General features: G+C 44.0%; 1 protein-coding gene across 1 annotated transcript in view; it reads right to left on the bottom strand.

The window, feature by feature from the left end:
- Window positions 1-14,881, bottom strand: part of si:ch211-191i18.2 (uncharacterized protein LOC564095 homolog) — a 51,355-nt gene extending 36,474 nt beyond the window's left edge. Inside the window, exon 1 of the mRNA XM_034205133.1 lies at window positions 14,761-14,881. Within this exon, the coding sequence (XP_034061024.1) occupies window positions 14,761-14,824 (64 nt within the window). The 5' untranslated portion in view covers window positions 14,825-14,881. The remainder of the gene's footprint in view (window positions 1-14,760) is intronic.
- Window positions 14,882-16,690: the final 1,809 nt, after the last annotated feature.

The raw sequence follows: 16,690 nt of genomic DNA on the forward strand, positions 1-16,690 counted from the left end.
CTGTCTGCACCACTCGTCTTTCAGACAACAAGCTCAGCCGTGCACGCTTTGAGCGGTTCTCCAGTTGGAGATCTCTCTCAAGAGCCATTTCTCTGCTTTCCCACATTGCTCACTCATTCACTGAAGTTTACAAAGACAGTACTTGCCATGGATGGCACACCTGCAAAAGGCCTCTAACTAAGGAGCAACTTGACCAAGCCAAAGCTACCATCATCCTCGCTGTTCAAAGCGAAGTGTATGAAGAGGAGATCAGTTGCATCAAGGATGGAAAGCCTATTCCAAGACAGAGTTCACTCAGCAAACTTTGCCCCTTCATGGACTCACATGGTCTCCTACGCGTTGGTGGTCGTCAGGAAAAGGCAAGAATAACCTCTGACGAATCTCACCCAGTACTTGTTCCTGGTAGACATCATGTTGCCACACTATTAATTAGACACTTTCACGAGCAAGTTCATCACCAAGGTCGGCACTTCACAGAAGGAGCCGTGAGGGCAGCCGGATTTTGGGTCGTTGGAGGAAAACGATCCATCAGCAGCGCTATCTACAACTGTGTAACCTGCCGCAAGTTACGTGGGAGGCAGCAGGTGCAGAAGATGGCTGATCTGCCAGCCGATCGCTTAAGCACAGACCCACCCTTCACTTATGTAGGGCTCGACGTGTTTGGACCTTAGTCTGTCAGTGCACGAAGAACACGCGGAGGTCAAGCCAACAGCAAGCGGTGGGCGGTTGTCTTTGTGTGCATGAGCTCACGAGCAATACACATTGAGGTGCTGGAATCGATGGATTCTTCCAGCTTCATTAATGCTTTAAGACGCTTCCTTGCCATCAGGAGCACTGTGAAGCAGTTCAGATCAGACTGCGGAACCAATTTGTGGGAGCCTGCAAAGAACTCCAAATTGACTCCAAAGGATGCAACAACGATCGGATTGAGAAGTATCTGACAGAACAGGGGTGCACATGGCAGTTTAACCCTCCACACTCCTCACACATGGGTGGCAGCTGGGAACGAATGATTGGGGTCATATGTCGTGTCCTAGATGCTATGCTGCTCAAACTTGGCACTGCAAAACTGACGCATGAAGTGCTAATTACACTCATGGCAGAGGTAACAGCAATAGTCAACGCCAGGCCGCTAACCTCGGTCTCTACGGACCCAGAGAACCCCCTCATTCTCATTCCAGCCACTCTCCTTACCCAGAAAATCGGCACACATCCTTCACCTCCAGGCCAGTTCGGTGAAAGTGACCTTTATAGGCGTCAGTGGAGACAGGTTCAGAGTTTGGCAAACACTTTCTGGGAACGGTGGAGACGAGAATATATCAGCAATCTCCAAGGTCGACGCATTTGGAGGAACAAAAGGCCTAACATGCAAGAGGGGGATGTCGTCTTGCTACGGGACAACCAAGTTCAGAGGAACAGCTGGCCGGTCGGGCTAGTTACAAAGACCTTTCCCAGTGACGACGGGAAAGTTAGGAAGGTTGAGGTGAAGATTGTCAAGGACGGTACAACAAAGCTGTTTCTTAGACCTATCTCGGAGACAGTCCTTCTCTTACAAAAGGACACTAATAAGTCACTGTGAAGTGAGCTACTACAGTGCATCAGACCTAAAACTCCTTTCTCAGTTTCTAGTTAGTGTTGACATCTTACAGATGCCAGGCGGGGAGTGTTCTGTCATTCTAATGACTGACATCTATCTCCTTGACTGCTATATCTTTAGTGGCCTCTAGGGACAGGCAAGTGCGTTCCTAGTAAAACGTCTGTGTTTGGCTTCTGTTCTGCCATTTTGTTTGAGAGCCGCATGGGGAACAGGTCCCTGACTTTATCTGTCTCCATCCGGTTATTTTCACCCTTGAGAAGGCATAATCTGTGAGTACATTTGTTTAGGGAAACATTTTTGTATAATGTGCTACTTATATTTTTGCATCTCATGTAACATTTATCTAAATTCAGCATATGTAGTTAAGCCATGTATGTAATTGCTGCATGAGTAGTAATTGTCCCTTATTGGATGTTGGAGTGCATTTGGTTTATTTTTGGGGAAAAGTACATTATATTTTGTTGTTGTTAGATACTTATACATGTCTTTGTTTGTATCATTTCAGTTTCACACCGCTCCTATTAAAATACCAAACGTCAGCTCCTGTCTCGGTCATTTTTGGGAGAGTGTTTAGCTCGCTGCATAGCCATGCATCTACACGCGTGGTGAGGGCAGAAGAAGGAGTACTAACCAGATTCCGCCAGGAGCCAATAGGAATGATGGGGGACATCCAAGCGATGTTTCACCAAGTCAAAGAAAACAGACTTTTTAAGATTCTTGTGGTGGCCTGGTGGGGACACAAGCCTTCCCCCTTGTGAGTACCGCATGACTGTGCATCTCTTTGGCGCTGTGTCATCACCCAGCTGCGCTAGCTACACATTAAAAAGAACAGCAATGGATAATAGGGAGTACTTCAGACCTGAAGACACAATACTGAAAAACATCTATGTGGATGACTGCCTAAAGTCTGTTGCTACAGAGGAAGAAGCTATTCTGCTGGCCAAAGAGCTCACAGCTGCATGTCAGAGGGGAGGTTTCCACTTCTCTAAATGGATAAGTAACAGTCGCAGGGTGCTGTCCTAAATTCCCGAAGCTGACAGAGCTAAAGAAGTGAAGGAGCTGAACCTGGACAGAGATCGACTCCCAACTGAGAGAGCACTTGGAGTGCAATGGTGTGTGGAAGATGACAATTTTACATTCGATGTCAGCATCAAGCCACAACCACACACAAGGAGAGGAATATTATCTTATTTAGCACCCATGAAAACAGCTTGAATCCTGGGTATGTGAGTGTTAAAAGTGCATTAAACAGTTTTAATTCAAATGTGCATTTGACTGCATCAGCAGGCTGACATTTGCAAGAGAAAACAGGAAATTTGCTGGAGATCCTCAGGAGACAGTTGGATTATCTATGGTGAGCTCCATCTATGATCCTCTTGGGTTCCTTGCACCCTTCACTCTGCCTGCCAAGTTGCCATTACAAGAGCTGTGTAGCACTAGCTACGGTTGGGATGAGAAAATACCTGGTTAGTGTTCTAAGCAGTGGGTTACATGGAAGCTAGATCTTCAGAAGATGACTGACTTCAAGGTAAAAAGGTGCATCAAGCCCAATGACTTTGGCCAACAGATCCAAGCACAACTACACCATTTCTCGGATGCAAGTGAGCAGGGGTACGGCACAGTGAGCTACTTGAGACTGGTGAACCACAATAACAACATTCACGTGGCATTCATGATGGGAAAGGCAAGAGTAGCTCCTCTCAAGAAGATCACAATCCCCAGGATGGAGCTTGCTGCTGCAGTGCTGGCTACAAGAGTGGACACATTACTCAGAACAGAGTTGCAACTACAGTTGGAAAGCTCTATGTTTTGGACTGATAGCCAATCTGTGCTCAAATACATTGCCAACCAAAACACAAGGTTTCACACATTTGTTGCAAACAGGATCTCCATCATCAGGGAGTCCACAGAGATAACCCAATGGCGCTATGTGAACACAAAGATCAATCCTGCTGATGTCGCCTCTAGAGGACAAAAGGCCGACACATTTATGGAGAAGGATCCATGGCCCAGAAATGCTCTGGAAGTCAGAAAAGGACTGGCCGCTGTTTCCCCTGGAATCCATCTCTCTCTCCTGCAATGATTTAGAGGTCAAAAGAAATGCTATTGTCAACATAGTTATGGTCACAGAAAACCCTACAGGCAAGCTACTCATGCATTTCTCCAGCTGGAGAAAACTGAAAATTGCAGTAGCATGGATCCTGAAGTTCAAAGAAGTCTTGAAACGGCTCGTTCAAAGGAGAAAATAGCTTATTTCCACTTTAAATGACTACAACACCGATGCTCAAAACAAAAGCAATGTTGAGCAGAAAATAGAAAACATGAAGGCCACACTGGGTGGACAGACCATTGTTCTGGAAGATCTTGAGAAGGCAGAAAACTCCATCATATGCCAAACCCAAAGACAGTATTTTCCAGAGGAAATGACAGCACTGCAAACAACAAAACGTGATGTCAAAAGGACAAGCCGCCTCTACAAGCTTGATCCAGTGTTAAAGGATGGAGTGCTAAGAGTGGGAGGATGCCTGAGGAGGGCAGCTATGCCAGAAGAAATTAAGCTTAGCGCAAGTTCAAGAAGGAAGACCATACCCCTGGTGTTACACGTCACTGCAAGCTCCTCTCCCATTAAGTAATCAGGGGCGGTACTCCCCAGCTAGCAATCATTGCACCTGCTAAACCCTTTAAATCTGCTCTTCCCTCTCTGTCAGTTGTCATTTCAGGTGTCAACGCACAAGTGTACGCGTCACGGTGTTCATGGTTAAGCCAAGCAGCAGCAGGGCTTTGTCCCAGCTGAGGGCTTCGTTCCAGCTCCAGGCATTTATTCATCAGCTCCGCAGTATCGCGGATTAAGCTACAGGCGGCGTTCCCCAGTCGGGTAGCGGGTCAGCCGGCCGTCCCGCAAGCCCGGACGCGGGAGGAAAAGACAAGGAAATCGGGCTCCATGGAAGTTCCTCCGGCCTAATGGGAATGGCTACATCACGCAAACAACTGACGTATGCTTCAGTCTCTTGAGAAGGCATCACTGGCATCAGGGCCGCCTAATGCGGCGCTTCCGGCTTCACGCGGAACGGGTCCTCATCACATGCGGAGTTTTACCCATTCTGGCTTCAACTACAACCCCTCCTGCAGGCAGGCAGGGCTTAAGCTATCCCATTGAAGCTATTCCTCTTGCGCTCACTTCAACAGGCGTCAGGGTAACGTTGGCAAAGGCAGTTGCAACAAATTCACGAGATGTTTCGTATATTGTTACGACATTTGGGTCATGCAGAGTGAGATCGCTACCCTTAAGAGAGGGGTGTGGCGTGTGCATGTGTGCGTGGGCATGGTATGAGCGAGCGGGATACATGTTTTCTAGAAATAAACGAGGCAGCAGAAAAAAGGAAGGTCTGTGATCTTGCGAAATCTATCTTGCGAAACAGGAGAGCTAAATAATGCAACAACCTCCCAAGAAAAGCTCGCCTCTCTCCAGTCTTTCCGATAAAATGAGTTATTGAACCAGAAGCGTGTTGCTTCTGCCCTGGGAGACAACAGAGAGTCACCCCCCCCCGTTTCCTCGACTACGGTCTGGGAGCCGACAGGAAGTTCAACACTATGCATTGCTACCTCTAGTCAGGGTTAAGGTGAGCTTCAGGCAGTGTTGGGGGTAACGTGCTACAGTATGGAGTTTCAGTAACGTATTACTTGCATTACTAATGCAGTCGGGTAATTACTCATTACAATGCTCAGTAACTAACGCAGTTTCAAGCTTCAACACAGTGTTACCTGAAATAAATGGCGTTTCGTAGGGCTTCTTTCCTCAATGAACAAGTCGCTGCACATTATCCTGTTTATGACACGACCAGATACTAAATAAATTAGGAATTCACTCCCAATATTAATTTAATGATTATTGACTAAATGATCGGTTTTCTCTTTTTCTTCTCCACTAAGAATATCCGTTTCTTGGTGCACCAACGGCTAGATCTGCGACAACAACATCTCCTTGGCAGAAAGGCAAGTTTATTTATATAGCACTTTCAATACAAGGCAATTCAAATTGCTTTAAAAAATGAAAGACATTAAGAAATGGCATTTAAAATCAGTCACTTAAAAGGAAGCTAATAAAATAAACATTAAAAATAAAAAGTACATGGATCAAGTTACAGTGCAGTCTAAGATATGAATAGTTCAATTAAAAGCAGCAACAAAAGAAAAGTCTTCAGCCTGGATTTAAAAGTAGTCAGAGTTGCAGCGACTAAGGGTGCAACAACTAATCGACTAATCGATCAAATCGATTACCAAATTAGTTGCAACTAATTCAGTCGTCGATTCATTGTGACGTCAGCAGTGTGTTTACGTGCATAAGCTCCAACGTTATTGGTCTTTTTATCAGTACCGGAGACATTTATAAATATATGTCATGTTTATTGCTACAAAAACATTATATCGCAGTCTAGTGTCACAACTCGTTCTAATATGCAAAGGACAAACAAATGCGCCTATGATGTATTTTTGATCAGATGAGATCTCTCTCCCCCATCGCGAGGGGGCGGGGCAGTTTACACACACAGCTGCTACATGCAGCGGAGCACACTGCAGAGGTGGTGGAGAGAACGCGCTCCGAGGCGTGGTTAAACTTCACCCTCTTCGATGTGGAGAATGCTCGTTGCCAAAGTGCAATAAGAGTTTATCATGTAAGGGCGTAACACGAGCACTTTGTCTAAACATTTAGCAAAAGTGCTCCACATCCAGACGGAGGAATGCACCGGGTTCCACTGTCTTTCTAGCAGCTCCGTAGCTCCATTCACGAGTAACGTTCCCACGTCAGATGTTATGTATGCTAGCAGCAACACACAGAGTAACTACATTATACAACTGGGTTAATGATTAGAGGTAACTGAGTATTTATTAGTTTAAATTTCAGCTTTTCTGTTTATAGCCTGTCGACAGATTATTTAATACGATTCGGTAAATGCTCAGGGCAATCTCGATGACAAGGTCAATGTTCCCCCCTTTCTACGCACGGAGATAATGTAATCTAATAGCGTGCAGGCCAAGGCTGGCTCTTCAAAGCAGATATTACGACGCGCTTTAATGTTCCCATCATCGTTCAGCGGAACTCTTTCAGCCTTAAGTCAAGTAGGAGAAACTACGCGTGCACCGGCTATTCAGGTAATAATATTAATAGCGTCTCTCCCCAGTTCAAATCACCCACTGCTCAGGGAGATCTCCTAATGCGTTGCCTTCACGCATCTAGCGTTCAAATACAACATTACTAAACTACAACTCCGCTCAACTGGGAAAAGAGAAGAAGAAACAAGAAGAAACAGAAGAGACTCCTCCAGGAGCACAGCGTTCCTAATCATGAGGAACTACAGGCCCAGTCTCACACCGGAGTTCCTAGCCATCACATCAAGCTCATGGTATTATCGTTCCTCTAACCAACTGCGTGCATCCACATAAACGTCTTCAACGACAGTTGCTCTTCCTCATCGGGCAACCGTACTTTGCATGTGGATTCTTCGGCACGCATCATCTCCCGTTTCCTGGACGTGGCATCCGCCGGCCTCACGACGACCGTGTTTTCCCCGACTTAAGGACGTGCACCGCACATCCTCCGTTTTGGGGGGGATATCTGCATGAGATCATTCGCATAGCGGCACACTCAGATTTCCACTATTTCTACACATTTATTATCACACTTGCTGGATCTAACACTAGCGTCCCTCCATCATCCTCACTCCAGATGATAGAAGACAGTCTTAATCACTCAATCAGCTCATCAGCATCTATGACTCATCCCGGCACACTTAACGCTAATTAAGATATACTATATCATGGGTCATGTCTCAGTATTTAACTAAGTGTACGTCTTTTCTGCGTGCATCCTGCACTTCATTCATATTCTCGGGTTCATGCTCACTTGGCTCGTGGTAAGCCAGGTTACGATATTCATGCATTACCGTACTCAAGCTAACAGCTCTCGGGCATTATATCGTCTATATCTCCCTCTTCACCCGGACATCGGCTCGTGCCGCCAATCAAGATCTCTTCAGTTTACCTATGGTAAATATGCATATAACTGGTGGTGGCGTCTAATAGCATATCAGGGCTTTCGTTCAGACAGGTGCAGCCATTCAAGGCATATCTCCCTCCTCCCTGCCAACTCGGACGGTGGTCCTCCTCCGCCTTTATATCCCACATTCGCCCGGACATCCGTGCGTGCGGGCTATCCAAGGTCCGAACACTAAACGGTATTTATACATACAACTGGTGGTGGTCTTAGCAAGTCAGCACATTTACGTGTCACCGTGTTCATGTTTAAACACTTCATATCGTCGTGACCTTCAGGTTCGCTTGTATTGAATCCTGCCGCGCAGGTTGCGGCCAGTGGGTCCGCATTATGTTTAAACCCTGCACGTGCAGGGCGAGTAGGTCAGTGTCATGTTTAACCCTGCGTGTACAGGTTGCGGCCTATGGGTCAGCATTTGTTTAACCCTGTGTGTACAGGTTGCGGCCTATGGGTCAGCATTTGTTTAACCCTGTGTGTGCAGGTTGCGGCCTATGGGTCAGCATTTGTTTAACCCTGCGTGTACAGGTTGCGGCCTATGGGTCAGCATTTGTTTAACCCTGTGTGTGCAGGTTGCGGCCTATGGGTCAGCATTTGTTTAACCCTGGGTGTACAGGTTGCGGCCTATGGGTCAGCATTTTGTTTAACCCTGTGTGTACAGGTTGCGGCCTATGGGTCAGCATTTTGTTTAACCCTGTGCGTACAGGTTGCGGCCTATGGGTCAGCTTTTGTTTAACCCTGTGTGTACAGGTTGCGGCCAGCGGGTCAGCGTCATGTTTAACCCTGCGCGTGCAGGTTGCGGCCGGTGGGTCAGCGTCATGTTTAACCCTGCGCGTGCAGGTTGCGGCCAGTGGGTCAGCATCGTCTAATCCAACATGCAGGCGCTAAGCATGGTTGGCGTTCACATTAACCCTACAGTTATTCCGACATTCTCATCATGTCCCCGTGTTATCTCATTTCATCCACAGATCTCCTCAATCAGCCAGCAAGGTAAGAAATGCTTCACATCTCAGCACTTCTCACTTCTCTTCTCTTTGGGGGTTCATCGGAGCGGTTTTCCCCTCCCGAATGATTATCCTACAAACCGGGGCCTAATCTCCAAACATCAGTTGATTCATTGTTGTAATCTGTCATCATAATTTTCTATACCACGTGTCCGGTATTAAACATGTATTTCATACATCACGTCTCTCATGATTGAAATGAAGCTTAGCGCAAGTTCAAGAAGGAAGACCATACCCCTGGTGTTACACGTCACTGCAAGCTCCTCTCCCATTAAGTAATCAGGGGCGGTACTCCCCAGCTAGCAATCATTGCACCTGCTAAACCCTTTAAATCTGCTCTTCCCTCTCTGTCAGTTGTCATTTCAGGTGTCAACGCACAACCCGCCTCCACCCCTTCGCCTCCTGTCTCCTAATTCAGGGCCAAGCTAATCCTTCTTCCTCCAGACCAGACCGAACCATTATCACCACCACCAGTGTCTAGACCCCGGGGGGTTCATCGGAGCGGTTTTCCCCTCCCGAATGATTATCCTACAAACCGGGGCCTAATCTCCAAACATCAGTTGATTCATTGTTGTAATCTGTCATCATAATTTTCTATACCACGTGTCCGGTATTAAACATGTATTTCATACATCACGTCTCTCATGATTGAAACTAAGTTCCCTGTCATACTGCCAAAAAACTGTCATGTGTCAACTCTCATATTAAGGCACATGCATGAAAGAACTGGACATGGAGGAAGAAACCACATCCAGAGTGCTGTTCACGTGCATGATCAGCAGAGCTGTGCATATTGAGGTCGCCAGCTCACTTGATACAGACTCATGTATCGACGCTTTGAGAAGATTCATATGCAGAAGAGGTCTAGTGAAACATATAAGATCTGACAATGGGACCAATTTTGTTGGAGCTCAGAGAGAGTTAAAGGAAGCCCTCTCCATTCTGAACCAGCACAGAATTCAGGAAACTCTGCTGCAAAAGGGCATAAAGTGGAGTTTCAACCCCCCAGGAGCATCCCACCATGGAGGAGTATGGGAGCGTCTGATAAAGTCTGTGAGGCATGTTCTCTATTCTGTTTTGAAGCAGCAGACTTTGGATGAAAAAGGGCTACAAACCCTTTTATGTGAGGTAGAGGCAATTTTGAACAGTCGACCAATCACAACAGTCTCAAATGACCCTCAAGACCTGGAGCCTCTAACCCCAAATCACATCTTGCTTTTAAAAACCAAGCCAATTCTGCCCCCTGGAGTTTTTGACAAGAAGGACCTGTACGTAAGACGCCGATGGAAACAGGTGCAATACATGGCAGACTTATTCTGGAAACGCTGGTGCCGGGAATACTTACCCCTCATGCAAGAAAGACATAAATAGTGCAAGGAGAGGAGAAGCTTTACACCTGGAGATGTAGTAATGGTAGTTGACCCTACTGCTCCCCGTAGCTCTTGGATCCTGGGAAGAGTGCTAGAAGCTATGGCAGACACTAAAGGATTGGTTCGAGCTGTCAAAGTTAAAACACAGACCAGTATGCTGGAGAGGCCAATTACCAAGATCTGTCTGCTGTTGGAATGGCACGATGATATCATGTAGACAGGATGAGTAACACCACACAACTCATATTGATAGATGACTGGATTAATGAAATGAATAGAAATCCTGACTGTATAGGCTCCTTTTTTAAAAATGTATATTTGATAATTGTTATTGTGGTACTCCAAAATACAATTAGAGGCCGGTTATGTAGGAGCCATTTCCTTAGATTATATTATTTTATCTTTTTAGAGTACATAATCTGAGATTCTGTGGTGTATATTATTTATTATTTAATTTGAGTGCGTTACTCTGCAGGTCGAGATGCTGCAGCATAAAAGGAGAGGTGCTGCAGCCTACTGGCGTGGCTGACTGAAGCAAACAGTTTTTAGACCTTGCTGGTTGGGAGCGTCACAGCTAGGGGTGACCATGTTGTGAAAGAAATGACTGCAGATAGAGCCATAAGAAATGAATGCAACTGATTATTTAATGTGTAATGTTGTTTTTATAGGCAATCATTTAAGCTTTATTAGTTCCATAATATGTGCAATCATTTTCTGTTATAATAGTCCTTGGGATAATTTTGTGGTGCTAAAATATGGATGTGGCTTCCATCTATTGCACCAACACACTGTGGTGCTCTCCAACGGTTGTTGAAAAAAGTGGCCATTTCCACCAACTTCTCGTATGTAGTGGAAGCAGCATTTCCATGGTTGCCCTGCAGAAATCCTGAACACAGAGGCAAACGGTGCTTAGGCCTACCCCGAAAAGATGGCTGATGGTCCTGTATTCACCTCCGGTGGCCAGCTTCCAGAGGGCAATTGCAACCCGTTTTCTATTGGGTATACACATATGGTCCCATATTCTCATGTACCCACTTGCTGATTTGTTCAACCTGTCTTTGTCCACCTGTGAGTTGCCGACTATTTGGAAATGTGCACGCATCATTCCACTGCATAAAGGTGGTGATTTACTTGATACAAATAATTATAGACCAATATCTATAATCTGCTCTATTTCCAAATTTTTGGAGAAAATAATTTATAATCAACTGTCACATTATCTCAATACTTATAATATTTTATCTCCGGTTCAATCTGGTTTCAGGCCTAATCACTCCACAACGCAATGTATGCTAATTGTGCAAATTGCCCAACATATGCAAGTTAGCATCCAGCAGTTTCTATGTGCTGGGGACCCTACTATACATTTCTAACATAACACTTTAGTGTACTGAACATGTCCGGGTTCACACAGACTATTATTTATTGTTTACAGTACTGATACTTTACTTAAATACAGTAATTTCACTTAAATACAGTACTTTTACTATTCTTAAATACAGTACTTTCACTTAAATAGAGTACTTTTACAAAAATACAGGATGTTGCAGTGAAACAGCTGCTGGGCGTTCATCTGCTTTTATACTTAAACTCAAATCTGCAGGTAACAACTTCCTGCTTCTTCTTCTCTGTTCCCTTCACACACGCACACACACACACACACACACACACACACACGCACGCACGCACACACACACACATGTAAATTCTGATGTGTCAGCGCCTTGTTTGTGACCTTTGACCTCAGACGGCTAACATGTTAGCATGAGGCTCTTGTCCTGTAACATAATCTGCATTTTTTTTCTGGTCTCAAGAGATTTGGGTGAACTGACCCTTTAACACCATACTGCTCTGAAAACACAAACAGATAACCCCCCCCCAAACACACTGAGGGCTGATGTGAACTGAGGGGGCGGGCTGTTAATTGTTACCAAACAGGAAGTGTGTTATCTCCAACAGACTGTCAATCACTGAGAGTCCAGGTGAAGAGAAATGAGGGAGAATGAAAGGAACAAAGTGGAGGAGAGTAAAAGGAAGTTAAGAAAATAAGAGCGTGGGGGGGCAGTAACATGTGGGGGTGTTTGTTGGCAGAGTCACATGACTCTCAGGAACACTTTACAGAAAGCAGCTGTGCATCAAAGCTGAGCCCAAACAGAGACAATGACGTTTCCTACAGAGGACAGGAACGAAGGAGAGGAGGAAACACTTCCTCTCCTTTCCTCTACTTCCAGGTTCTTTCAGAGCCTTGGTTGATTTTAAATTACATTTCAATATTAGTATCCGTGCTGCAAGACAAATCTGCAAAATCTCCTCTTCTGTGACATTTATGATATAGTTCCCTACAAAAAAATCCCCATTCAATAAATAACAAAGTAAACAACTCACCATCGGAGGCTCATTAAAGTCAGCTGACCAGATTCAACTGCTTTCATCATATTTAATACAGATTGATGATCATTTATTTGACCATTTATTAAATGTGTGAGAACATTTCCTCTTGGACAGCAAGGTTCACGTCCCGTTTAAAACAAACAGCATAGATTCATTTTGACTTTACCCCTAATGAAGCTCATTTAACCCAAACAACAATCTAAACGTGTCACTTCTAAACTAACCAAACCGTGTTATTGCATAAACCTAGAGAAGTTATTTGGTTTCATATGAAAAATACAACATTCTAACCAGGGCCGTTTCTAGCTTTTTGGGGGCCCTATGCAAGATGCTGTTTGGGGGCCCTAGTTTTGACAGTTTTTTAACTACAATGGGGGGGATTCCGAAGCCTTTAAGATGATCTGTGGAGATGCATCAATCTGTTACACTTTAATAGGAAAACAGGCTAATTTCACGAAAACCAAGCATTTGAAAATTACAAAAAATGATATTAAAAAGGTAAACAACAACTATGTCAATAAATGCAAGAGATGCAGCATTTTCTCAACAATTTTTAATTTACATTTTTCATCTTCCTCAGACGTCACTCATTGGCTGTCAGCCCAACGATGATTTGGACTTTATTACCCCAAAAACCCAAGCCACAGCTTTGCTACCATTGCAGTTTAGTCGTGTTTATATCCTACATTGGATTTGTAAGCATATAATGCTTCACCGAACAACACAGGAGGGGGCTTGGGTGTCTACAAATAAAGATGGCTCATTTTAATTCTCCCCAAATATATTGAGGCTGAACCTGAACTTTGAATTCTCTGCTTCCATCATAATCTTGGCGATCTTGTTAAAATTGTGAATGCAGAATTAAAAATACTATGTAACTGGTTTGCAGTTAATACATTATCCCTTAATGTGGCCAAAACAAATTACATGTTATTCAATACAAAGTCTGAGAGTAGAAATGACTGCATTATACGGATTTGCAATACAGAGATAGAAAAAGTTGGTGCATGTACATTTTTAGGACTGCTTGTTGACGAAAAACTCAATTGGAAGCACCATATAAATTATGTACAGACTAAACTGTCAAAAACAATAGGTATTTTGTATCATACTAAGAACATTCTTGAAGAAAATATACTCTTTATAACAGTCTATTTCTCCCTTACCTTTACTACTGCTCCGAAATATGGGGAAACACGTACTCAACAAATCTACAAAGAATAATAACATCCCAAAAAAAAGTATTACGAATAGTCTGTGGTGTTGGTAAATATGAACACACAACTCCCATATTTAAAAAAACTCAATCTATTAAAATGTGTTGAGATAGTACAGCTTAAAACGGTACTGATTATGCACAACATTTTCCATAAGAAAATGCCTAATAACAATCAAAAGCAGTTCCAAACCACAGCGTGAACATATGAATGTAAAAAAGTCACTTGAAAATAAGTGTTCACAATGTTTATATGCAATTATGCATATATTATTATTATTATTATTATTAATTTGCCAAGCACATGTGTTTCCAAAAAAAGATAGTTGAAACTGCTATTGACATGTGCAGAAAATGACCCTATATCTAGTTTTCGTATAGATATATATATATATATATATGCATTTATTGTTTTCCTGCCCTAACTTTTATTTAATTTTTTCTCCTGTTTTATTTATTTCTTTGTACTTCTTCATTTCTATACATTTTTGACGCAATAATGTCGCTGTATTAGGATGATGCACGGGAGGGCTACTTTCCACAAGCTATGCTTCAGCCCTCCCACTTCTACTAATTGTGTTCATCTTTGTGTGTATGAATTAAACTTTTTTTGTTTTTTGGATGAATAAAAAAAAATAATAATAATAAATACTTTCAGCTTGGGGGCCCCCTAGTGCGGGGGGCCTATGCCCCCACATAGTCCGCATATAGGAAGAAACGGCCCTGATTCTCGCAGTTTCCCTCTGATCCCATGCTATATGCTAAGCTAACTAGATCACTTTAGCAGAACTTCTAATTGATCAATGTTTTCTTTAAATGTTATTTTTAACTAATCCAATCTACAACAGTAAACATTAGCTTCAAATGTTTAATAGTATATAGTATATGTATATAGAGAGAGATAGTAAGAGAGAAAGGGGGGGGGGGCTCCAACATGGCCACCAGTCTGAGGGGCTACACATGTCATGTTACAGTTAAACTGTAAAATACATTCACCATAACTCTCACACACACTGAGTGAACAGGAAGTTGAACAGCTGCCACACACACACACACACACACACACACACATATATATATATATATACACACACACACACACACACACACACACACACAGTCAGAGGACTCACCAGCAGTCAGCAGGATGAGTGAGGCTCCGCTCAGATAAACAGACAGCAGACTCACACTGGACATGATCAATAGAGAGAGACAAAGAGAGGGAGAACTGATGGCTGATCGACTGAGACCTGAATGAACACACAGAGGGGGAGAAAAGGGGAGGGCAGAGGGAGGAGGACAGAGGGAGAGGAGGAGGAGGGTTCTGGTTCTCTGCCAAGTTTGTTCCTGTTTGCCAAACATGAGCAGAGACAAAGAGAGGGAAAGGAACAGACAGTGAAAAGAAAATAAGTTACACAATAAAAGAGAAAGAAAAAAACCTACTTAATTGTATGTATTGGAATATGCTGCATATTTAGGATCAGTTAAAGAAAGGGCATAAGCCCAAAAAACTCTGTTTAGGTTTTGTAATAAATTGCATCTTTAATGTGCAAAATACAATCAGCAATAACAGAAAGAAATACAGCAGAGTGACTTTCAGAGTCTGAAAGTAAAGTGACTTTTCTTTGTTTTATTTAATGATGATGATTATATCTTATTAACTCCACCAAGGAGTTACTTTCGGCAGACAGGGCACTGTGTTATTGAAGATAAGTAGAAGAATTTGGGCCGAGGAAGAAAATGAACGGATCTGAATCACAAGGTAGAAAAACAAAGTATTTCACATTTCATTCACATGCAAGTTAGCTTGTGCTGCATTCATGTGGTTTTGGAAAAATATGAAAAAGATGTTTCCGACTGCTCTGTAATTCGACACATCTACTTTGTACTGTCCCCATTAAACTCAAACACTGAAGTTAGAAAAATGACTTCCCAACTCTGTAAAAGGGACAATCAGAGGAGAACCTGAACGCACCATCGTCCTTGGAGCGGGTCTCTGTCTCCAGATACTCATGGCTTTGGCTTCCCTTAGATAAGAGGACAAACACTCAGACAATGAAACGTTGTTTAAACTGAAACCAGAAGTGCAGAATAATCCAAGAGACATCTAGCATCTAGAATTATCAATACAAATATCAAAAAACTAGAGTGAACTGTAAAAAACATAAAGTGAAGTAGCTCAGACTGAAGAGACTGGGCTTGGGAACGAGAGTAAGTCCTGGTCACTGCGGAGGTGTCCTTGAGGAAGGCACTAACAAAAAAAAACTTGGCGAACTTTGGTAGACATTAGCTTGCTACTGGATGGACATAGAGCAGCTCTCACGGCTGATTTCAAATCCTCATTCGAGTCTCTGACATCTACCCTGGACAACATACACTCCACTATCACAGGCAGCGTATACATTCTCTGGAAGCTATTGCTAATGAAGTCGACCAACGTCTCCAGCAACTTGAGAACGCATGCTCCGCTCTGAAGGGGGACAACGAGACACTCAAAACTAAGGTAGCAGATTTGGAGGGACGCAGCAGACGCCAAAATCTTCGGATTATTGGCCTACCTGAATCTATCGAAGGTCCCCGTCCGTCTGCCTTCTTCTCTCAACTCCTCGTTGATACCCTCGGCACGGAGATTCTTGCTTCACCCCCCGAGCTTGACCGAGCTCACCAGAGCCTCGCGCCCAAGCCTGCCCCAGGAGGGAGACCGAGACCTGTAATCCTGCGCTTCCACCACTTCCAAATTAAGGACCTAGTGATCCGTGAGGCCCGCAGGCAGGGTGAGCTGAACTACAAAGGCCATAAGATCCACTTGTATGATGACTACAGCCCCGACGTGTTAAAGCAGTGCGCCGTGTACAGAAGCCCCATGGCTGAGCTGTACAAGTGCGGGTACAAGCCGGCTCTCCTCTTCGCAGCCAAGCTGCGCATCACCCTGCCTAACGGAGACCGGACATGGCTCATGTCCTTTTCAATCTGGTTTCCGTACTCGCCACAGCACAGAATCTGCCCTACTCAAGGTGACCAACGACATTCTCCTCTCTAATGACTCTGGTTCCCTCTCAATTC

Source organism: Gymnodraco acuticeps, unplaced genomic scaffold (assembly GCF_902827175.1).
Source record: "Gymnodraco acuticeps unplaced genomic scaffold, fGymAcu1.1, whole genome shotgun sequence".
Lineage (NCBI taxonomy): Eukaryota > Metazoa > Chordata > Actinopteri > Perciformes > Bathydraconidae > Gymnodraco > Gymnodraco acuticeps.